Genomic DNA, 26,249 nt, shown 5'->3' on the forward strand with positions numbered 1-26,249 from the left:
AATAATAACATCATTATAACATACACAACCTGGCTAAATGCTGTTTGCTACTGAACCTATAATTCATGTGAATTAAGTATGTGCTATGAAGCATTTATATGACTAGTTTTCAGAACACAATTAGGCCATGATTATGTGGAATAAGCAACTGCAGCGGAATATTCACATCTAACAGTTTCTGCAGTACTGGATAAATCATTCATACGCCCAATGTACTAACATCTGATATTTGCACTAGGTCTTGATATGCACTCAAACTTAATCCCGAGCTTATGATGTGGAGTTTTAAATTTCAATTATGCTGCACACCACACAAGCACAGAAACAGTGGCCAATGGCAATGTCTGCCAGCATCTAAAGTTACTCTGGCCAATCTTACTTCCATTAAAAAAAAAAAAAGTGCTTCTGCATCTTCCTAACTTTACTGTGTTGTTTGCTCTGTTATAGTGACACACTGATAGGTTACACATGGTCCTAGCACTTTTTTCTACTAATGTTCTCCTACAAGAGAGACAATCTCTGAAAGAAATATAGTTCTTAGACTTTACAGGAAAAGGCTGAATTATACATGAATAAAACCATACACAGATAAATGTATTTTAATGACAAATTATCTGAAAAATGAAAAACATCAGAATTATTTGATGACAAAAATAATTTGTTATGTTTATTAGCAATTAGCAAGAAAATAAGATACAAAGGATAAAGCAAAAAAAAGCACTATTTACTGTGTTCTAAACACTGTTTGACGTATTTGAAACTACATATTTCCCCGAGCAAATAAATGTATATATTCCGAAATGTTTGGGCAACACTTTTCTCATTCTTTTAGATCTCAGGAGTGTAATTACCACACAACCTTTGACAAGAACTTCTACTATGAATTCTGCTGTGGTAAAGAAGACTATCATCATTACTTGTTCCTACATTTTGTTGTTATAGTTCGATTTTTTTCATAGAATAATCCTTCCTAACTTCATTTTCACATTCTGCTAAAATGCACACCAGACACCTCTCACACCATATACAATTTAGGCACTGATGTGTAACCGAAAATGACCACTCGAAACAGCCAAGATACAGTACAGGAATAAAATGCCAGAGGCCCTGCAGTAGACTCACTCATCTTGAGTAGCCAATCGCAACACAGTTTATAGTTAAAAGGGGCTTTACACAAAATAATAAAAACTTTTGCTATGGTCTTTAGCATCCTTGTGATAATCTGGTTTTAAATTTTTAGCTACTTAGTTAATTTGTAATCTTACATTTCCAGCTGAGTCCTTCATTACCCTTGTTTATAGAGGCAATATACATGAATAACATACGTAGGACTTGCAGAGACAGTGTATCCTGGGGTATCACAGAAAACTATGAAAAGTCTGTAAGTAGGATGGGGCAACAATTTTACCCCATTTTAACAGATATTTCAGGTGTGATTGTGTTTGGTGCTGCTGCATCCAGAGCAGTATGACTGGATGTTGCTGTGGATAACTACTTCAAACTGAACAACACAATGTAATCTGTAGATGCGCGAAACTTCTGGTACTGTGCTATCTTAACTTCACTCTCTTAAAGGTAAACCCACCAAAAATAAAACATGATAGAGAAAAACAAATTCTGGGTTAGCCTATGTTTGGTCATTGTGCAACCTTTGGTGGGTAATTATGTCAATTAAAATTATACAAGACAGAAATCTTACTAATCTGCTTCTATTTGAATGATTATAAAGCTATAATTACATCATTTAAAAATCTGATTAGTTGATAGTAGAATATATAATGGCACATAACTAGTAACTTCACAGCTTTTGGAGATTATGGTTGCTGTTTGTAGAATGTGTTAAAAGTTCAGTTAACAGAAATGGCTAAACTACACTCTCAACTCAGTTTAAGGCATATATTCTTTTTGTTATGTTATTCTATAACTTAATACTTTAAGCATCAAATAAAAGCACATGTTTAACACTCTCCCCGGTTTAGAAATTTTTTCTAGCTTTCAAGGAAATCCAGTAGTACACTGCCTACATGGAAATTCTTAAATCTTCCACTGGCATGTATAAATGTTGTTCTATGCCATTCCCCAGGTGCCATGGACATGTATATGCATGTCACTTGGGTTTTCCTAAATTGCAGAGGACCTCTGCAGGTGTTCTCCCAGATATAAAACCCAATAACTCGAGAATGAGATGAGACACTGTTCTGATCTCAATTTAAACAAAATTTCAATATCTTATTAACATTTCATTCGCTGCAATGTATGAGCTGAAACCAACCACATGCAAAGTTTACAAAGTAGGTTTTTACCTCTGCAAAATTTAATGCAATGTTTTACTTAATTTGACGTTGCACAGTATGATGGATAACGAAAATAAGTTCAGTTCTTTATTGAGTGAAGGTCTCTCTCACTAAGATGGGCACAACTCAAATTTTCTCACCTAACAGTTTTGTAAGATCAGATGACAATTATCTCATATTAACCAGAACACTATCGCTCAGCACGGGCACCAGCATTTGGTGACCAATACTGCTGTAACAAAAGGTGCCTCAGCACGGACTGCAGACAGCAAGTCTGTGGCATTGAAAGGGTTAAGTTGTTCACATCCACAATAAACTGTAGATCTCTCATAGCTGACTAAATAAACTTGTTTTCAAATAGAAGAAAATCAAGGATGTATCATTTTGTCAGATTGTGGAATGCATACTAACCTTAACATTAATTACTTCAGTTACCACAGATTGTTGATCATGGGAGTGTAACTCTGATGATGTGCTAGAAACGTAAGGATGATAAATGGTTCACTGTTTCATTTTAAAGGGGCAGACGCGGAGACCATATCAATTAAAATGCTACATAATTGTGAAAGAAGTTATACTTTGGAATTCATTATAACTAGCCCACAAAATTTTGATAATCTACATTAATTTTGTCATAAAAATGAAAGGTTGCAAGCTGAAGTGTCTTATCAGAAGCTGCAGAGTGATGAGAAGCAAAATGATTCGTAATATGTATGACGTGTGTTAGGTTACTGTGTAAGTTTGTAGAGTTTTCACTTTGCTTGTTGGTATTCCAGTTGCTGTGGGTTTAGTTATCGATTGTCATTTTATGTTTGTAGTTCACTGTAGTTCTTCTTTTGAGAGATCAGGCACGTAATACAAATGCAGAAGTGGCACTCTTATCCTCTACACCAGGTTGGCAATGCCAACTAGATACCCGTTTATTGGGATGTGCATAGTATTATGGCAGTATCTAACTGAGAACAACTGAAAACAAAAAACAGAACTGCCTTGACACTAGCAGTTAGTGCAGATGGACTAGAGCTAAGCCCTACAATTCCCAGCAACATAAATCTTGGCATATGGAAAACTTTTCAGAGTGAATACTATTTTGCTGCCAGGGGAGACTGGACGATAATAGAACTGAATTTTGGCTGCGTGGCTACTATTGGGACACAAGGGAGAGGCTCAGGCATGTCAAACAAATCTGACTCGTGTGTAACAAGTCATCTGTATACCACCTGCTATGAAAGGCTCACAAATGAAAAAAATCAATACATAACTGAGCATTCTTAATCATCATATATGTGATCCAGAAACCTTATCCAGTAAATCAATGAACTTTAGATTTAGGACCGGTATTTGATTCCTATAAGCACAATGTAATTCCCCCCACCCCCCATTAATTCTGCATTTTTTTCTCCTGTGTTTTTTTCTCTCCATACTGAAATTGGTGGCAATGGGAAGGTTAATAAGATAAATAAATCAATTATTAATAAGAAGATATGTAACTAAACATCTCAAACAACTTGGATTAATGATGAATTGAAGTTTTAATCCTAGTCGTATCAAAAGTATGTGAATTATTTAATTGTATCTAAAAACAAAGATGATGTGACTTACCAAACGAAAGCGCTGGCACGTCGATAGACACACAAACAAACACAAATATACACACAAAATTCTAGCTTTCGCAACCAACGGTTGCTTCGTCAGGAAAGAGGGAAGGAGAGGGAAAGATGAAAGGATGTGGGTTTTAAAGGAGAGGGTAAGGAGTCATTCCAATCACGGGAGCGGAAAGACTTACCTTAGGGGGGAAAAAAGGACGGGTATACACTCGCGCGCGCGCGCCCACACACACACACACACACACACACACACACACACACACACACACACACACACACACACATCCAGACACAAGCAGACATATTAAAAGGCCTTTTAATATGTCTGCTTGTGTCTGTATATGTGTGGATGGATGGATGTGTGTGTGTGTGTGTGTGTGTGTGTGTGTGTGTGCACGTGCGCGCGCGAGTGTATACCCGTCCTTTTTTCCACCTAAGGTAAGTCTTTCCGCTCCCGGGATTGGAATGACTCCTTACCCTCTCCTTTAAAACCCACATCCTTTCGTCTTTCCCTCTCCTTCTCTCTTTCCTGACGAAGCAACCGTTGGTTGCGAAAGCTAGAATTTTGTGTGTATATTTGTATTTGTTTGTGTGTCTATCGACGTGCCAGTGCTTTCGTTTGCTAAGTCACATCATCTTTGTTTTTAGATATATTTTTCCCATGTGGAATGTTTCCCTCTATTATATTCATGAATTATTTAATTGGATAGATAAAGAATTTACTCACCAAGCACCAGCAGCAGAACACACACATAAACATTGCCATATTTGGCAAGCTTTCGGAGCCAGGTCCGTCCTCGTCCCGTCAGCAAGTCTCTCCAGACCCGCGATTCTGGGTGACTTTCCCGAAATCTACGCCTTTCCTAGACCTCTTCAGTCCTTTTCCTTCACCTTTCTTCCTTCCCCTTCAACCCTTCTGCCTGACGAAGGAGCCACTGGCTCCAAAACCTTGTCAATTACAACAGTATTTTGTGTGTGTGTTCTGCTTCTGCCTGGTGAGTAGAGTTTTTACCAATCCAATTAAATAATTTTGTCAAGTATGTGAATTAGGTTGATATTAATGGAGATTTAATTAAAGTGGGAGATATACTTATTGCATATAAAATTTCACTGATCAATATCGCCTATTTTCAGTTAATTTTCCCCATCCATTTATGACCTGACATCTCAACAATCAATATAATACTACCATGGAAATGGAAATGAGCGTTTGGTGTCAATGGCTGGGAGGCCTCTTGCGGGGCAGGTCCAGTCACCTTGGTGCAGGTCTTATTACATTCGACGCCAGATGAAATGATGACAAAGACAACACAACACCCAGTCCCTGAGCACAGAAAATCTCCGACCCAGCCGGGAATCGAACCCGGGCTCGTAGGACGGCAATCTGTCACGCTGACCACTCAGCTATCGGGGCGGATAACACTACCATGAGATGGATATAATCATACATCCCAATTATCTCCTGCAAAAACTACTTGCCTGCTGCATCTACCTGCAATCAAGACACACCTCTCCCTTTGTACATCTGAACTGACTAGCGCATGCACGCGCACACACACACCAGCAATAATTTTAGGGGAAAAAATACAAAGAGAGAAATCATATGTGAGATTAATGAGTACAAAATACAGAAGCCTAAAAATTAAATGTTTCTATTTTTGATCACAAATAATAATGAAATGCAATCATATCAAACTTTATTCATAATAACCATGATGGCCATGTTTCTTGTATTTTCATTATAATACAACTTAACAGATGTACAGAAAACATAGTTCATTCTTTGCTATCCATGTCCGTTACTTGTGAGGTACTGCATATTTTTTGAGGTACTGCATATCACAATTCTGGTGGCACCATTTCTTCAAAAAGAAACTCCGCACTTTTTTCTGAGTAAAAATAAATAACATGCAAGGAAGACTACAGAATAAATGAAAAGAAGCCATCAAATTCACCAGAAGAACACTTCACACACAAGGAATGTTTTAGCAGAACAAACAGTATTACTTCAATACTGATTTTGCTAAATTCAACCCATAAGCTTTTTAGAACACTACATATTCTCTATAGTACTTACGAGAATGCATGATAGAGCAGTGAATATCAAGGTGCCAACTGTATTGCAAATTTACGTGCAATTACTAGTTCAAATCACCATGCAACTATCCAAAATGTTTAAGCAGATTAAAATAAGTTTCTAGTTTACTACAGAAGAACAAACACAAAACGAAATATCCAGAAAAGCTGGAACAAGCAAGCAGAAGTTCTAGTACCTGTGGCAAATATTCATAAGAAAAGCTGATATACAATCTTTAAGAGGGAATTTATCAATGCCTATATTATCAGTTGCTACTATCAAGTTCCATTCTTTAAACAGTGATAAGAAAGAAGACTGAAGAAACACACACACACACACACACACACACACACACACACACACACACACCTTAAGCATGTTACATGCAATGGGAAGTTTGAGGCATCCAATAACAAACCACTAGCCCCAGACACTCAAACCCCTCTCACAAAAAATCCCTAGAAAGCCAAATCAAGGCACCATTCAGGAACGTAGCATTACTGGCAAGTTACCTGTTACCGGCACCGGTGGCAGTGTTGGCACACCAAGTGTGGCCGGACCAGAAGTAAAGAGTGGTTGGGGGAGAAAGACACCCTGTAGAGTGGGATGAGGAATAGAAGCCACAGCTGGATGCAATCAATAAAGACAAGAATTATTAAATGTGGAAAAATAGTGTAATAGTCAGGTAATTAAGGTGATATTTATTTACTTCCTAAATCAGTCATACAACACACATGAGCAAAAGGATAAATCTAAATATGTAACTCATTCATCACCATAAACAACATACTATATGAATCGTACACAAAACGCATTAAGGATCGTAAGTACACCCATGCACAGCATGTGACTACAAAAGTGGAAATACAGGGATTTCAGATATTTCAGTAAGGGTTCTATCCTAGAGTATTACATTTCTTCTCCCTGTAACTTTTTTGCACCTGAGTGAACAGGAAACAATTCTACTTTATATTGTAACAACATAAATCAGAATATATTGCTACTCGCCATATACAGAAGGTGTTGCATGGAAGTAACACACATTTAAAAGTAGCGCAGCTGGGTAAGTTACTAGACAAATTCCTTTCTCATGTGACACACACACACACACACACACACACACACACACACACACACACACACACACACACACAGAGAGAGAGAGAGAGAGAGAGAGAGAGAGAGAGAGAGAGAGAGAGAACTTTTTGTTGGAGAGATTGAAGGAAGGCACGTGCACTTTCTCCTATTTCCTTCATCTGAAGGGCTAGCTTATCCAACTTGTAAATATACATGTCCACACTCTAAGTGGTAACAATCTACACTAGTTAATATTGGTATTCCATCTCAAATTATCCCACTACTTTATACTTTCATACTGATATGGAAACACACAGTATACTATACATTGATTATAAGTGATAATTGGTTATTGGGGGTCAGACTCAAACGTAGACACTAGACAAATAGGCAGTATGCTGTATTTTGAGTCACCTGACTACATCTCAAAGGCCACACATCAGTTTCAATTTTCTGGTGGATTTTATCCACTTATCCCAAATCCTACCAAAGTACGTAAATGAACTTGCTCCTAACTGAGAATAGATACTGTCAAGACTTGATTACAATTATGTATTTGTAGAAGTTGTCTACAGAGACTGGAAGTGTGTAGCAATGAGGGACAAATTCTCTTTTTTTAGAAAGGCTGTCCCAGAAAATCAGTACCAAATGATAGTTTCTTGTTGGGTGTCACACCATTTGGAGACGATGTATGTACTTACACGTTACTCATGTATTCATACAACCTACATTTAAAGCATGCTGTTATGCTTTTGACATTCTGCAGGCAGTCAAACATACCATTGTTGACAGCACTGCTTAGTGCGATCTTCAAACAAGAAAGCTGCCATATGAATTTGTGAGATGTTTATGTCCCTTCAGCAAGTACGTGGCCCAGTGTTTTACTATATCCTCAATATACTCGTAGTATTAATCTTGAGAGTCAAAACTGAAAATTCAGCATGTGTTCAAAAGAAAAACACCTTTTGCATGCTGCACACTAACTTTTTTTACTTATCTTGTGTACCTAGGCGGGTTTCACCTTAATTACAAGGCATCTTCAGTGTGTATCCTGAAATATCACACAATTTTTTTGTTTGCACATATCGGTTATCTTTTGCACTTATAGGTTATAGATCTAAACTAGTTCACTGAGATTTTTACAATAAAGTGGACAGTGCACTTACAGATCAGCATCTAATTCATTATTTCTAAGCCAAACAGTTTTCTCTCTCGTGACAAACTGGTTGAAAGCTGAACTTTCCTTTTTGTCACTGTTTTCAACGTATAGCAATTTAAGCGACATTTGTGTGCGTTTAGTGTCATTTCTTTCTATAAACCTGTATGTACAAATGAAAAAATTGTATGATATTTCATGACACCCCACAGAAGATACCTTGTAATTAAGGCAAAACATGTCTCGGCGCACAAGACAAACAAAGAAAACTTAATGGGCAACATGGAAAAGACATTTTTCTTTTGAACCACTGTAATTTATATATAGCTGTTGCGCAAATCGCCAACACAAAAGACTTGTCATGATGTTTACTTCCATTACCAGAACAGACTGGCATGCCTACAGCTTGTTACAAGTTTATACAACGCTGAACAACTTAATCAGATACACCTACTGTTTTGGAGAACAAGCCCTCCTGTCAGCACACTGAATGGACTAGTTCGGCATCACCATATGGGGTTGCTGGTGGCCCCAATACTGACCACCAGTGTGACATTCAAGTACACAATGCTCAAAGCACATCATCTGACTGGAGTCAGATTGTGAGCTGTCAATTACCAGTACAACCTATCTCCAAGATCATGCAGGCACTGGTCTTTACACATGCTGCATCAAGTGTGGAGGAAGTATCTCAATTCAGTAGAATCCTCTCATGTGTCTCATCTGCCTGGACAATAGACTGACATCACTGTCAATAACTGGATCATTTCAGCAGGAAGTCAAACCACAATGCAACCAGTCACTCATTAATTTTAATGTTGAACAATGACAATAACAACTGAGCATCCATATAATCTACAATTACCAGCTCCTTGCCACATGTAACAGGGTACATGCATAAGCATATGTACTGGAAGTCACTAAATGCTTAAAGAATTGAATAAAGTCGCCTTGACTGGTGAATTGCATTAGATGCCAACAGAAGGGCACAAATATGCCTAAAACCAGACAAGGAGATGCATTGTATCCGTCAGCAGGACAGTAAGTGAAAATATCTTCACATGGAGGATTGAAAGGAATCCTCTTGCTGGCAAACAATGTGGGTCATCGATTTTTGGCAAATCATGCAAATAATTTTATTTAATGATTAAACATACAAATTTAAAAGGTTGTCACCCTATGTGCTTGAAGACAAACCTCAGTGATTTGAGAAAATGACTATTTTTTAAAAAGTGATTGATAACTCTGACAGGAAAGTTTGGTTTTGCAAAAACTTATGCAGTATTTATCTGAAATGGTTTTTGCTTTTTTTTTCCTTTCTCGTAGCTCTAGTTAAGCTCTCAACAAATTGTTTCTGTTCAGAAGCCCCAGCATTTTCCTGCTGATGAACAGAGCGCTTCTAGGGGTTACTCGACATTTTTGTTTCCCACTTAATTCGTTAACTAGGAAACCTGAAATATTGATTGTGACCTTTCGTGGGCATTCATAGCCACACGGTCCATACCTCACAACACTACAGACAAGATATTTACTAGTAGAAGTAGTATGAAAAGTAACTATTTGCACACAGGGAAGACTTTCGGCATGGTCGAATTCCGCTGTGAGGTCTCGTTTCCTGGTCACTTCAGCGCAAAGTGCGCATGCTATAAACTAGAAGTCAGCCACAAATGCAAACAAACTAAAATTATGACCACTGGAAGAGCAAGGAGTGGTGCAGAGAAACACACTTGCACGGCAGCCACCCTCCAGCCATGTTATGTGTTTCTGGGAAACCATAACTAACATATGGTCACAGGGACCACTCAGCCCTTCTGGTTTCAAGAGGACTGTAATCTAACTCTGTGATGAGCCAGGATTGGTCTTTTCACTCATTTCAAAATTATAAATGAAAACAACGAGCAATCCACTACACAACGCATTCAGTAACAGGTACCATGCCACTGCAAACTGTTGTAAATGAGGTAGTTCAGGCCCGCCCTCTACCAGTATTTAACACAACCACAGTTCAAAACACCCGCCACACAAAACTGCCATGTTTAAGTGTCCACATTATACCATCTCATCCACGGTGAGGAGAATCAATAAAATCAGAACAATACACATAAAAATATGCCAATTAAACCTCTATATAATGCAAAAAATGGAGAAAAAGGAGGAGTAAAAATGTATGTCAGCTGAATGGTGGCAAATAAAAATGCTGTGGAGCACTGGCAAACCTGGCAGAACATGGGGACAGAACAAAGAGGGAAGATGGACATTCTGATATAGAGAAGCGAAGTGGAGCCCAACGCAGCTAAGGGAAGGCAGTGGGCAGGTGAGGGCCCCAAAAAGAGGAGCAGGGAAAGAGCGGATAGCAATGGCACAGGAAACCAGGAGCTGGGACCACCAAATGAAAAGGGAGGGGGGGGGGGGGATTGCCAGTGTCAACCAGAAGACTATTCACAGGGATAGTGCGAAAGGCACTGGTGACCTAACAGATACCACTATGGTCGACCATGCCCAAGGGGAGCAACAGCAGAGCCATCAGCTAGACAACCTTAGTCCAAGCAGGACAGAACTAAGATGTGAAAAAGGTGGAAAAAAACTCAAAAGATCAGCACCCCAAGAAGTGTGGGCAGGGAAGCTGAGTTTTTGGAAACAGCCAAGCTTCAGAAGGCACATATGGGGCAACAAAGTAAGCTTACTACCAAACAGAAGACTCAAGTAACAGAACTGGGGGACCAAGTCAGGCACTGGGTGTTGAGGTAGAGCTCTGGATCGAGGTGATTCATACTTTGGCGACATAAATGCACATTTCAAGGGAGAGAATTGAAAACTGCATAAGATTCTGTGTAGGACGGCAGAATGGAGCTGTCACTCCACACAGGCCACCGAGTGGGAAATAGCCCAGATACAGAAGTCATTGACATACAGAGCAGGGGTGAACAACAGTCTGACAGAGGCCACAAATCTACCAATAGCAAAGAGGAAAAGGATACTTAATATGGAACCCGGTGGAATACCATTCTCCTGGGTCTGCGGATAGCTGAGAATGGAGTCAACCTGAACTAGAGCTACCGGTAGGATAGGAAGTGGCAAACAAAAATTAGGTGGTTTGAATATTCAAAGAACTGTGACACCCGAACAACAGGGAACTAACATGCATCGAGATTAGAAAATCGCGCATTGATAATGGCTAGGCACTAGTCAAAATCTGGATTTCTGGATTTGCGTAAAGAGAGAGAGAGAGAGAGAGAGAGAGAGAGAGAGAGAGAAGGACGACTGATTGCTGTGCTCTATACCGTATTTACTCGAATCTGAGCCGCACCTGCGAAATGAGACTCGAAATCAAGGAAAAAAAAATTTCCCGAATCAAAGCCGCACCTGAAATTCAAGACTCGAAATTCCAAGGGAGAGAAGAGTTTTAGGCCGCACATCCAAATCGAAACAAAGTTGGTCCATTGTAATACAATTTAGGTCAAATGAATGACGATACAGCTACAGTAGTTTGGTTCGAGTTTTAAGCTTAGCAGTTAAGCTTTACCATGTAGCCATTGCTATGCGTCAGGTGCTCCGTCCGTATTTATATGGGTACCATTCCTTTATCACGTGCTTCGTCTGGTTTAAATTGATTGCTTATTTTCCTTTGATCTGGCAAGTGCCGTTCTCTTTGTTATAGGTGTTCACGTCATTCTAAGCTGAAAATTCATTACTGTACTGTGTCATGCATTGTTTGTCGCATTCTGATAATGAGTGTTTACGACCTGCCGCCACTCGCGGCATGGCTTGCTTTTGTGCGCGCAACCGCCGCTTTAAAAAAAAGGAGGAATCATCTCATTAGCGGAACAATGGCAAGAGACTGCTTGCTATTTGCTGTTACTTACACTGGTGCTTTCTTTGATAATGATCAACAAGAACCAAATAATAGACTGCGTATGATAGAAGATGTTCTGAACGAGAGTTTAGCGAAAATTTTTCTCCGGTTGAAAATCTTTGCAGGCCTCTGTAGTACATTACATTCTGTACAGAAATTAGTCATCTTAGATTTAAAAATCTTGTCAATTGCCGTGCTTCATTTCTGACTGTATCACTATTAGGCATAAGAACAATACGAATATAAACATGACATGATATGTGTATTATTCCGCGTTTGCTGTTGTCTCACTCTAGTTTCGTAGTTTATTAGGGAGACAGGATTTAAATGAGATAGCAGCAAACACAAAGAATACATGGCAAACTGTTTATATTCGTATTATTCTTATGGTGAAGAGAATACTGCATATGATTCACAATTCATAAAAGTTGTTATTAGCAATGATCTCTTGTCCCAGGTAGGAAAAAATTCAGACAAATAATGTTGCCAGTCGGATTTTCGTAGTACGCTGAAATGCTGCTACATTCGAAGATGAACAATACGGAATCTGTATTTACTTCGTTGGATAATGTATGAAAATGCAGTGGTCGAAACTCGGGGCGGTGAAAAAAAGCTCGTCTTCCACCTTTTTTTTTTTTTTTTTTTTTTTTTTTAATTTACTGACGCAGGGGTTTTGTCGCCAGTATTTATCTTTGTGCCTGCAAAGCATACCTGTGTAGCGCTACATAATTCGATGGAAGAAGTTAGTTGTGGCGGCACCTACCAACATTTTTCAGAACTGCCGCTTACTTTGCACTCGATTCTAAGCCGCAGGCGGGTTTCTGGATTACAAAAACTGGAAAAAAAGTGCGGCTTAGATTCGAGTAAATACGGTAATTTATAAATTAAGGATGTCTCGCCAGTACAAGAACGGTCATGACTGACACCTCCAGTGATGGGCACCAATCCTGCAATGAATACACCAAATCTGTTCAGCAGGGAGTGTAGGTCCCTGCACCTAGCATGTGAGTAGGCAAAACCGGTTTGTCCATAAACAGTACAGCCATCAGTGTATACCATTTCTCAAAATGCATCAAGGATGGCCAGGACCAGGTGGCATAAAACCTTGGGGTCAACAGTTTTTTAGTCCAATGATACGTCAAAACACATCCAAGAACAGTGTTCATAATACGGGGTATACACACAACTGCTCCTTGACAAGTGCTGACAGTGGGGGAAGTTGGAGCTCAGAACGGACAACTGTGTGTGAAATGTGATGGCGAGTCCAGTCCTGGGCCGCTGCTGTGGGAGGTGGATTGCCCCACCAGCAAAAACGTAAGCAGGGAAGCATCGAAAGTGTACTGCATAGTTGAGCTGCAGCTGACAACTGACATGTAGTGGAGCGACTTCCAGCTTCCATGATTTGGCTGTTCACAGCATGGTCTGAAATGCACCTGTTGCAAGCTGGGCCCCAACAATGGTGTACCAAATCCAGCATCTGCAATGCTGAGCCATATGGCAGACTCCCTTAATCGATATGAGACAGGAGCAGAGTTTTGTAAGGCCACCAAAGTGTAGAGCTGTCTGTGCCTCAGCTGGTGTTACCGGGCAGCAAAGAGTATTAAAGAGTGACCAGCACATTTGCTGACGTTGGTGAAGATGGGGGTGCCATGTTAACACCACATTCAGCAACTGGTTGTCAATAGAGTTTTGGTTGTGGATAGGAAATACATCAGAATTGCATGACACAGGTCTTGGCAGCTGAAAAATGGAAAACATTGACAGCCCAGTACATTACCTTTTGTATGGCACCCTGCAGTCAACATTCAGCAAAACCCACAATGGAGGAGCAACAGTAAATACAGGAACAATGATAGTCGGCATAAGGAGATGGTGACACTGTAGACCCCACAGTTGCAGCTAGACATTTTGATAGCCACTAGAAAAAGGGGTGCACTCAATACAGAGCACTGCAGTACCCCATTCTCTTGTATGCGGGCCTTGCTGTAGGAAGAGCACCATTGAACCTGGGAATTACAGTGCAACAGCACTTTCCAAGAAAAAATACGAAGTTGCGCCCAGGGATCCCACTCGTGCACAGTAACAAGGAAGTGAGATGCCATGTGGTGTCGTACACCTTTTACAATTCAAAGAAGACAGCTATTGGGTGTTTACACCATGCAAAAGCTGACTGGTTAGCAGACTCCAGGCAGACCAAACTGCCAGCAGCGGTGAAATGGTCATGGTGAAAGCCACACTGGGATGCAGTCAAAAGACCCCAAGACTCAAGGTGTCAACATAGCCATTGACTCACTATATGCTAGAGTAACTAGCAGAGAAGATCAGTGATGGACAACAATTCTCCATCTCAAGAGGGTGTTTACCTGGTTTCAGTACTGGGACGAACATGCTTTCTCGTCACTCAGATGGGAGCTCACCCTTGCTTCCGATACGGTCAAAAATGGCAATGACATGGTGTTGACACACCAGCAGTGGGCTGAGGAGGCAATCTAGCTGAGGAGCAATCTGGCCCTGCAGCCATGTTAAGGCAAAGGGCTATGGCACTGACTAATTCCCACTCACTGAATGGAGCTTTATAAGACTCCTGGTGATGTTTCATGAAAAGTAAATGAATTCGTTCCTCCCACTGTTTGGGGACATGAAATTCAAGCTGACAGTTCTGAGATTCAGAGGCTCAAGCACAATGCAGAGCATAATGTCCAGCAACAGTATCTGGATCAATGCAGACAATACCATTCACAGAGATACCAGGTACACCTGAGTGGGGGGGGGGGGGGGGGGGGGTGTCCGTAGATCTGCAAAGGAGGTGGTACACAGTCAATGGTAGCAACATACTGGTTTCAGAATTCTCGTTTCGATCGTCTATTAGGTGGTGGACATGGGCACAGAGCTGTCTGAAGGCAATGAGGTGTTCCATCAATGGATGTCATCTACGGTGTTGAAGAATGCATCTGCAATCTCTACAACCACGGCAATCTCTGAAGTCCACCAACATACTGTCTTCCCAGAATGAGATTTTCACTCTGCAGCGGAGTGTGCACTGATATGAAACTTCCTGGCAGATTAAAACTGTGTGCCAGACCGAGACTCGAACTCGGGACCTTTGCCTTTCGCGGGCAAGTGCTCTACCACTGAGCTACCCTTGCTTGGGGGGGGGGGGGGGGGGGGGGGGGTGTCCGTAGATCTGCAAAGGAGGTGGTACACAGTCAATGGTAGCAACATACTGGTTTCAGAATTCTCGTTTCGATCGTCTATTAGGTGGTGGACATGGGCACAGAGCTGTCTGAAGGCAATGAGGTGTTCCATCAATGGATGTCATCTATGGTGTTGAAGAATGCATCTGCAATCTCTACAACCAAGGCAATCTCTGAAGTCCACCAACATACTGTCTTCCCAGAATGAGATTTTCACTCTGCAGCGGAGTGTGCACTGATGTGAAACTTCCTGGCAGATTAAAACTGTGTGCCAGACCGAGACTCGAACTCGGGACCTTTGCCTTTCGCGGGCAAGTGCTCTACCACTGAGCTACCCTTGCACGACTCACGCCCCCGTCCTCACCGCTTTACTTCTGCCAGTACCTCGTCTCCTACCTTCCAAACTTTACAGAAGCTCTCCTGCGAAACGAGCTGGAGATGGGGTGGTGTTATTTGGGAGTGGCAGCAAAGTCAGACATTTCACCATCAGGAGGGAGATATACATTACAGACAGTGGAATCCAAAAGCCTTCTCAGATGAACAGCCACAGCCTCCAAAATTCTACTTAGCAGTGCGTGTATGCTATAGACAAAGTCCAGAACATGAACAAACTCTGAACAATGCACTGTCATAGTCACTTCAACTCTTAAAATAGTCCCAATAGCTGTGGAGGGTAGGCAGTTTGCAGTGCTGGAAACCAAGTTTCCTGGAGGGCAATACAAAAAGAAGGGGAAACGCATAGGAGACATCAGACAGGTGATGGAAAAAACTGCTACAGTTCCACAGGAGGATCACACCACCAGCATCCTGTGGGAGTGTGAAGGGACCAAGGAGACACATCATGCCCCAGGGTCACCTGCTGCCAACGACTGCGAGGATAGGCATCAATATACATTGGTCCTGAAGCAGGTTGTTTGGGGGGTTAGTGCCACAGGGGCCACCATGAACTCGCCACTGCTCCAAAGTAGGTACAGGCACGTTCTGGGCGCATAGCAGACCACCGGAACCTCCTTTGTCTTTGAGTTCTCCTTTTTGTCCCTCTTCTCCTTGCATAACTGCAATGTTTGCAAGGGTTTGTCTCCATAGTTTCAGGGACAGAGGAGGAATGTGAAACCCTACCACCAGCAACCTGTGGCTCCTTCACCAGCTGGCCGGTATCTGGTTGCAGATCAGCAAAATCCTGGGAGGGGAGCATCCCAAAGGACCCCTTCCTGGTGAGAGCCAGGAGGAGGGCATTGTTTCACCAGCTGGGGGGTTGGGGATCAACATCTCCATTAGTTCTGTGAGTCATCACTTCGAAAGTGGGTGTAGGTAAAACAGTAGGAGGGGGGGGGGGCCCTAGCCACCAGGGGGAGGGGGGGGGGGGGGGTAATAGAATGATCCCAAAGACCCAACACAGAAGGCATGAGGGTGAGGGTAATGTCGCCAGAGAGGATGATGATGATGATGATGTACCTGTAACCGTAGCAAAGACTGTCATTGTATGTACAGGATGTAATCCATCTTATTTCTTCTTGGGCTTCAGACACACGAATCGGTTAAGCATTTTGTATTTCTTGCATTTTCTTTTCTGGAAGACTGTGATGTCTGGTGAACAGGATAAATGGTGCTCCATACAGATCGTAAGAGCAGGTGGACAGCACAAGGTGAATTCGTGTGCAACTGACATCAACAGTTCCCACCAGACAGGAGTGGCATCAGAATGTGGAAACAAGTGCAAAAATCTCATGCATTTGAAGCACTACATGTGAGGGGGAACATAGGATTTCAAAACACATTAACACACCATCTCCTTGACCTTTTTCAAAATTGCTGATATTTCCCCAAACCTGTCCTCAAACTGCTCAACAATGAATAATGGCTTTGCTGCCGAAAAGGACTCCCTGTCAGTCATAGAGCAAACTACGTATTGCAGGTAGTATCCCTCCCCTTGTTTCTTAGCCTATTTTCCTTCCACAGCACATTCACAGGAAGAAACATTTTTCGTTCGTATCTCTCCATCTTGCAGTAATTCTTTACTTCAGAAGAGACCACTGGGACAATGCTGTCACCTGCGGAACGTTCCGTATAACTTTGTGAAATACCCTGTAATTGCTTCTTTGCAACTTAGTGCAGTGGAGAGACTGGAAGATTGCCACTGCTCGCTTTTCATTTTGCAGATCTATGAAGGACGGAAGTGCACCACAATTCAATGACCTATCTTTTCTCATGCTTCAAACAGCCAACCCCTCCTTCCACCCTATTACATCCCCAGAATACAATTTATCCCGTAATACAGTTCTACTGCACTCACACGCAGTACACACATTCAATATTTGGTCTTACCCACTTCATTCGACAAATATCAGTTTTATACCATTGGAACACTATTTTTAATAATCTGAGATTTTTCTATCTCCGGCATCATGGAAACTATTAGTCCTGGAGAAAAAATGAATAGGAACTTTTATACTGGAAATTTAATGCAGTTCAATTTTTTATTGGAAAACATTTTCACTAGAAGCTGAGGTTTTCGAAATATTGAAGAAAAACCTAAAAGTGACCTTTACAAGCCCCCCTCCTCCCACCCACTCGCATGCTCACACTCCACCAGTCAGTGTTTTTAGTACATTGTTTGCAACACTCCCTCTACCACTGTACAAAAATTTGTGACTATACAGATTTCCCCCCCCCCCCCCCCCCCCCCCCGCCCAAATGACAGTGTTTGGTCTTCACTGAAAGGCTAAAGCACAGCTGTCTTGAAGTGGCACAGGTATTAGAAGGAAAGAATTGGCACAGAAATCAGAGACTAGTTTCCCAAAGACAATGATTTCATTTCCTAGCTACTATCACCAGTTGGTTGTTACAAGTGACAAATTTCTATGACATGTGAATACAAATTTTGTTTCATTCTGTGAAAAGTCTCAATCCTTTATTTTATGAGTGAACTGAAATAGAAGAAGTTGTAGGTACACACTGACATGTGTGTATATTATTGCTATTATTGTTCATCACTGTATTTTTATTTACACTATACCACCAATGACTTTCTCTATTTCATTTGCTCCACAACAGTAATAGTCACTTTCAAGCTAATAATCCCAAATCAGACCTGTGGTATCATATCCCTCTGATAACCCAGCCACACACATCATACAATAATACCAAGAGGCATAATGTCTAAAAAATAGTATTATTAAGAAATTGTGTACTGACTGCGACTTACAACTCCTTGTTAAGTGTTTTAAATCTGCTATATACAAATTTCATACTATTGTCTATCTTAATTTCAAAATTTGAATGTACAAAACTGACAACTGTTTTACAGTAAATGATAAAAACCCAAAGACAAGTAATAAAAATTATTGCCAGCTTAAAACTGCGCGCTAGGTGCAACATATGCCTGCAGCTTTGTCTTTCTCATGGATAGCAATGTACTGTCTCAGCACACCTTATGGCGTAACTCACAGCCTGGCAACAGATGGCTTGGCAGATTGAACTTTTTACTCTTCACTCCTGCACTAATGTTCTTCACATGGTGGCAATACTCAAGGTTTGGCTCCTCAGCTATGACAATATTTTAACATAATCCCACTAATGACCAACAGTAATACCATCAAATAGGTGAAATCCTGTGATGACTTATCACAAGGGCAATATCAGATTTTACAAAGGAAGTATGCACAAGCCTTAAATCCTCTCCTTTCACTAAGTGTTTACATCTTATACGTGCAAATAAATCTTAATGAAATAATCTGTAATGATCAAAATTGATGAACACTATTTTAAATTTCGTGGTTGCATACCATAATGCTGTGGTGTGTTGTCAGTATGACATTCATATTCTGGAGTATCCCAGGGTAACTGTAGGCTTGGATCTGCACTGTAAAGCACTTGGTGTAAATGTTTCCGTTCATCTTCATCTATGTCCGTCAGGTCAAGGAATTCAAACTCCTGTAAAAATTAAAATGTATTCAAATAGAAACTTGCCAACTGCTATTCATTATTCATTTAATTTAATCAGATGCTATTCATTATTCATTTAATTTAATCAGAAAAGATAGAAATAATTAAAGCAAAACATTAGGAATAATGGGAAGCATATTGCTTAAATATATTTCAGTCTGTTGCAGAGAAATCCACGATACTTCTTACAAGATTTCTTTTTTATAAAATATTTATGAAAATGACCATAAAGAAACTGAAAATTCTGCTCTCACCCATCTTCACATTGAAAAGTAAAACAGAATGCTTATTTGAATTTGGTAAAAGTTCACTTACAGTGTCCACAGCTGTTGCATTGCGTGCCGATATTGATAACAACTCTTACGATGAACAATGGGAACTGAATACGGCGAATCGTAAGTTGGTTCATGGTAACCAATCAGAACGCTCTTTCATTATTTCCTACCATTCATAAATAAAGGAGCTGGTATTTTGTTCTACTAGGTTGGAATTTCAGCAAAATCAGACATACAAGTAGATTATTGCACTGACGAATATTTATTTCAGGCTACCCTAAACATTAATGTATTACGGCAAATATATTTTTTGTTGGGATTCGTTGACTTTGACACCTCACAAGCAAATTGTCATATTCCAACCTAAACTAGGTCTCCCGTAATACTACAAGATAGCTAGTTAACAAATCTAGTTTCCTTCCATTCGCATTTGTTGGCTTCTCCAACTCTCTCGCAAATTGTCACATTCCAACCTAACTGAGGCCTTGGACTGTGCTATATGTAAGCGTGCCAGCTGACCTAGTTTTCAATTCATAATAACCCGACAATAAAAGTTATTCTGGCTCTTTCCATATTGACAAATATAATCAATTCTTATCTCCCACTGCAATGACCAACATCAACAAATTACCAACATCAGCACACAATGCAAGAGCAATGACACAGTAAGTTCACTTTAGCCTTTAACTTTTTTTATTGTTATAATATTGAATATAAATGGAGTCATCACTTTCTTACATGGCACAGCCTATAATTTGGTTAATAGTTACAAGTATGTCCCCAAACAAAGAAACAAAAGACCTCTAATAAATTATAAGAAAGAACTTATCTAAATTATACATTGTTTTTGATTATTCAAATAACACTAGATTAAGATTTTCATGTTCTACTTCCTGAACTACAAAATCACAATATATGGATGTAATATTTAAACCAGACAGAATGTAGTGGAGGGGGGAGGGGGGGGGGGGGAGATCTTTGAAGCATGTTCCAGGAAAGAACTTGCACCTCAGCTGCCAATAATAACGCAATATAAAAATTTCATATAGGTAAGAAGGTTGATGTGGAGCATTACAGTGGCAGCTTTTAACAAATAAAGAAGGCAACAGCAAATAGGTAGCTTTCCTGAAATCTTTTTACTACTATTTCAATTGTGTGGAACTGTCATCAAACATCAATATCAGCATATGGGCTTCACAAAGTGTACACCTAATGATGAAAATGAGTCATGTCATCTCACGACTGACTACTCTGATTTAGTTTCATGGAACTAGCAGTTACTGGCACGAATTAGCATGACATGCTGCAGCTGTATCTAATAATTATAGTAAAATATGGTAACTCCAGGGGGAAAGAGTGCTACTCGCCACAAAGATGAAACATTGCCTTGCAGACAGGCACAACAAAAAGAGTTCTACACATTTAGTTTTCAGCCAAAGCTTTGTTCAGAAAAGAAAAACACACACACACACACACACACACACACACACACACACACACACACACACACACACACACACTAGGATCCACACCTCATAAACACATGACCACAATTAGGACCAGAATGCCGGACACCTCTATTTCCAGCATATAGAATATGAAGACCACAATGTCACTACACAAATACATCTGCAAACAAAGATATGAATGAAACGAAATATTTCAGCACAGCAATAAAATAAAACTAATGAGAGAAGCGCAAGAAGTACGGGGTTTAGGATAAGGACAAATAAACAAAATATGAATAATGTCACCATTGCAAAGCAAACAATCATAAAATAACACACAAATTCTCAAGAACAACCAAAATTTAACACACAATTAGAATCTGATATTTCATTTGACCTATACAGCCCAAACAAAAACAATGATTTTCTTAGGAGAAGAAAAACTTCTTTGTCAAGATCACAATAAAACACTATATTGTGCATGACCAATTTTAGTAAAACTACGTTACCATCATCAGATCTTCACACAGGTTATTATAAACATCTTGTGCCACAAGCACACAAAATCTTTCCACTAAATCTCCATATGCACAACTTAGGACACAAATGAAGTGTTGGTATGTCAAACATAAAAGTTAAAATTACTATGTACACAAATCGCCACAACATTGAATCCATATGATACATCATGCCTACTAGGGTACACAAGACTGCTTGTCTAGTAGGTGATTTGTGTACATCGTAATTTAAACTTTTACTTTTCACATGTCATTCTTGTCATCCGTCATGCAGCTGGACATTTAATGGAAAAATTGTGTATGCATCAGGCACAAGATGTTTTATAATAACATGTTTGAAGATGTGATGTCATCAAAAGTATCCGGACACTTGGCTGAAAATGACTTACAAGTTCTTGGCTTCCTCCATCGGTAATGCTGGAATTCACTATGGTGTTGGCCCACCCTTAGCCTTGATGACAGCTTCCACTCTCACAGGCATATGTTCAATCAGGTGCTGAAAGGTTTCTTGGGGAATGGCAGCCATTCTTCATAGATAGCTGCACTGCGGAGAGGTATCAATGTTGGTCAGTGAGGCCTGGCACAAAGTTAGCGTTCCAAAACATCCCAAAGGTGTTCTATAGGAATCAGCTCACGACTCAGTGCAGGCCAGTCTATTATTACAGGGATGTAACTGTCAAGGCCCCAGGAGTAGACAGTATTCCATTAGAACTACTGACGGCCTTGGGAGAGCCAGTCCTGACAAAACTCTACCATTTGGTGAGCAAGATGTATGAGACAGGCGAAATACCCTCAGACTTCAAGAAGAATATAATTATTCCAATCCCAAAGAAAGCTGGTGTTGACAGATGTGAAAATTACCAAACTATCAGTTTAATAAGTCACAGCTGCAAAATACTAACACGAATTCTTTACAGACGAATGGAAAAACTGGTAGAAGCCGACCTCAGAGAAGATCAGTTTGGATTCCGTAGAAATGTTGAAACACGTGAGGCAATACTGACCCTACCACTTATTTTAGAAGAAAGATTAAGGAAAGGCAAACCTACGTTTCTAGCATTTGTAGACTTAGAGAAAGCTTTTGACAATGTTGACTGGAATACTATCTTTCAAATTCTAAAGGTGGCAGGGGTAAAATACAGGGAGCGAAAGTCTATTTACAATTCGTTCAGAAACCAGATGGCAATTATAAGAGTCGAGGGACATGAAAGGGAAGCAGTGGTTGGGAAGGGAGTAAGACAGGGTTGTAGTCTTGCCCCGATGTTATTCAATCTGTATATTGAGCAAGCAGTAAAGGAAACAAAAGAAAAATTCGGAGTAGGTATTAAAATCCATGGAGAAGAAATAAAAACTTTGAGGTTCGCCGATGACATTGTAAATCTGTCGGAGACAGCATAGGACTTGGAAGAGCAGTTGAATGGAATGGACAGTGTCTTGAAAGGAGGATATAAGATGAACATCAACAAAAGCGAAACGAGGATAATGGAATGTAGTCTAATTAAGTCGGGTGATGCTGAGGGAATTAGATTAGGAAATGTAGATTAGGAAAATGTAGTAAAGGAGTTTTGCTATTTGGGGAGCAAAATAACTGAAGATGGTCAAAGTAGAAAGGATATAAAATGTACACTGGCAATGGCAAGGAAAGCATTTCTGAAGAAGAGAAATTTGTTAACATCGAGTATAGATTTAAGTGTCAGGAAGTCGTTCCTGAAAGTACTGGGTGGCCCAAAAAGGATGGTCGGATTTGAACTGCGTAGTACCATTGAAAGGTGAGGAGGGGGGACCACTGCCGGCCGTCTGCAAGTCGGCCATTACACCCAGTTTGCCACGAGATGGCGCAGTGGACGGTCGAGCATCGTGTTTTTGCTGTGGAACAGTTTTTCAGAAATGATGAATCGTTTATTACTGTGCAACGATTGTTTCGACAACGTTTTGGTGTAGCGCGTGATGGACCCATTCCAGATCGCAGATCCATATCACGTTGGGTGACTGCATTCCGGACAACAAGGTCTGTCAAAAGTGGTAAATCTACAGGGCGTACACGTACGGCAGTTACTCCACAGAACATTGATGATGTTAGAGCGTCAGTGCTGCAAAGCCCGCGTCGTTCCACTAGGCGTCGTGCTCAAACTTTAGGCCTCAGCCGTAGTTCGTTGCAGCGTATTTTAAGCCGTGAGTTACAGTTTCACCCATACAAAATTATGATCATGCAAAAGCTGTATGATCGTGATTTTGAGCAGCGAAGACGATTTTGTGAATCAATGCTTGACATTTTGTACTCTAATAATGATGTTGTGTTTCTTATGTCAGATGAAGCCCATTTCCATTTAGACGGCTATGTCAATAAACAAAACTGCAGGTATTGGGCAGCAGATAATCCCAGAGAATTGCACCAAAAGCCTCTTCATAGTGCTAAGGTAACAGTCTGGTGTGGAATTTCAAGATTGGGGATTGTTGGTCCTTATTTTTTTGAGGAGAACAACGCTACAGTCACAGTGAACTCGAAACGTTACGTTAACATGCTACGTAGCTTTTTGGTGCCGAAACTGCGAGAGTTACATGTAAATCGAGATCGAATTTGGTTTCAACAGGACGGGGCCACGGGCCACACAGCCAATGACTCCATGTGTGTTTTAAGGCGGATGTTCCCCCACCACATCATCTCACGTTTTGGAGATGTCCACTGGCCCGCGAGATCACCTGACCTCTCAGCCTGTGATTTTTTTCTTTGGGGATACCTAAAGTCAAAAGTCTACGTAAAGAAGCCTCGAAACTTAATTGATCTGAAGGAGGCAATCAGTGCGGAAATTATGGCAATTCAAGAAGAAACAGTAGTGAAAGTGATGGAAAATTTCGAGGAAAGACTTGTGGAATGCATCACCGAGGAAGGACACCATCTTCCGGAAGTCATTTTCCGTACATGATTTTTTGTGGTTAGTTCTTGTAATTGGGTGCCTGGGAGCATTTAGTTACGTAATTGAATAAAATTAATTTGTAAAATTGATGGAGTTATAGTTATTTAAAATGTTACCATCCTTTTTGGGCCACCCTGTACTTGTATGGAGTGTAGCCATGTACGGAAGTGAAACACGGATGATAAATAGTTTGGACAAGAAGAGAATAGAAGCTTTTGAAATGTGGTGCTACAGAAGAATGCTGAAGATTAGATGGGTAGATCACATACAGTGTGTTAACTGTAAGACGGCAGAGTTGTGAGGGGAATGCGGGGAGAGGAGGAAGCAAGCACTGGCTGGTGAGGGGAGAGGAGCCGTTGTGGTGGTGGTGGTGGGGGGGGGGGAGGGGGGGGGGGAGACAAGGCACGCCTACCAGTTGCAGTGCTGGCACTACAAATTTGCACGTCATGCTTACACGAAAGCAGACGAATGGCTTGGAAGTAAAACTCGTTTTAAATGTTGTTCGTAAACGAAACTGAAATCGTCATGTACATTAAAATCTATATATATAAAAATGAATGATCGTATGTATGTATGTCTGTCTACTATGCACTCACAAACCATTCATCCAATTGCAATGAAACTTTGGTGAGTTTTTCTCCGAACGCCCGAAAAGTGTAATGGACAATGTTTCAACAGTCAGGTCATTGTAGCATGCGTAGCGCAATTGATCAGGTAAAGAGTTGTCAGGCAGCGGACCCGGGTTCGATTCCCACTGCTCGCAATTTATTTTCTTTTTCATTTTATTTCATTCTCCGCAATGTTAAACTATTAATTATAAAATTTAAATATACTTAAACAGGTCATATAGTATATATACCATCATGCGCCCAATATTCTTCTGTTTCTTTAACTTTCTTGCAATATCCCTTCCAATCATCGGCAGCTGGAAAGCTGCGTCCACAAGATTCAGCATGTTTGTGGCAGCCAAGTCCCCTGATATGTTGTGCTCCCTAACATGCCCTTTCATCTTTGCCCATGCTAATTCTATTGCGTTTAAGTCGCAGTTGTAAGGTGGCGAGCTAACGACCTGGTGGCCTTTGCTTTCAGCCAACAGGTTTACAGCAAAAGACTTCTCAGCTGGCTTATTCGCTCGTACTTTTGCATACAGCTCGTCCTTCCCCATACTCTCATCACATGGGGATATTTCTGCATTGCAGCCACTCCAGCATTTGCACTTTCGTGTCAAACTTCGTTGGAGTTCTCTCTGTTTGCCTGTTATGGTAAGAAGCGTTATCCATAACTATTACTGAATTAGGCGGGAGATTTGGCAATACCTTCTCAAAGTTTGCCGAATTCATCTGACCCTTTGTTGATTTTGCCCAGAACATAAGTTGCCCTCCCTTGACGAACCCATTCTTGGATCCGACACTTGCAACTATCAGTCTTCTCGATGAGCTCCTCCATGCAGTGACACCGACGACACACTCTTCACGTAAGTCACCCTTCCTCTGCCAACATTTATTAAATGTTAAGTTATTATAGATCCACGATTCATCGAGATAAAATATTTCTCTGCCTGCTTCCCTGAAGTTCCTCATGTCAACAATGAAACGAGATCGCCAGTGCACAATGCCTGGACGATCTAACAACACATTCCTCGTTTTCCACCTTATGCCATATGAATCCCATAGACAAAAGTACTTTTCTCAGCGAGACAATACTCCCCTTCCAGCCTATTATGCCGTGCAAAACTGGAAGCAGTGTTCGCAGGCTCGGCACAATCTTCTGCACTGAATAAAACGCCGCTATCGTGTCGTGAATGACATGCTGGTTGAAATCATCGATCATTACTTCGATTTCTCCATTTCTTTTCCTAAGTAAAAAGAGAGAGAGAAAGATTTATAAGAA

The 26,249-nt window shown here is 40.7% G+C and overlaps 1 protein-coding gene across 2 annotated transcripts in view; it reads right to left on the bottom strand.

Annotated features, from left to right (window-relative positions):
- LOC126475257 (ubiquitin carboxyl-terminal hydrolase 10-like) overlaps window positions 1–26,249 on the bottom strand; it is a 141,482-nt gene that overhangs the window by 91,371 nt on the left and 23,862 nt on the right. Inside the window, exons 2-3 of one of the 2 annotated variants that reach the window (XM_050102970.1) lie at window positions 19,044–19,191; window positions 6,491–6,604 (exon numbers count right to left, since the gene is read on the bottom strand). In XM_050102970.1, the coding sequence (XP_049958927.1) occupies window positions 6,491–6,604; window positions 19,044–19,191 (262 nt within the window). The remainder of the gene's footprint in view (window positions 1–6,490; window positions 6,605–19,043; window positions 19,192–26,249) is intronic. The other variant, XM_050102971.1, reaches the window with a different exon arrangement.

The sequence above is a fragment of the Schistocerca serialis genome, chromosome 4, assembly GCF_023864345.2.
Source record: "Schistocerca serialis cubense isolate TAMUIC-IGC-003099 chromosome 4, iqSchSeri2.2, whole genome shotgun sequence".
Taxonomy (NCBI): domain Eukaryota; kingdom Metazoa; phylum Arthropoda; class Insecta; order Orthoptera; family Acrididae; genus Schistocerca; species Schistocerca serialis.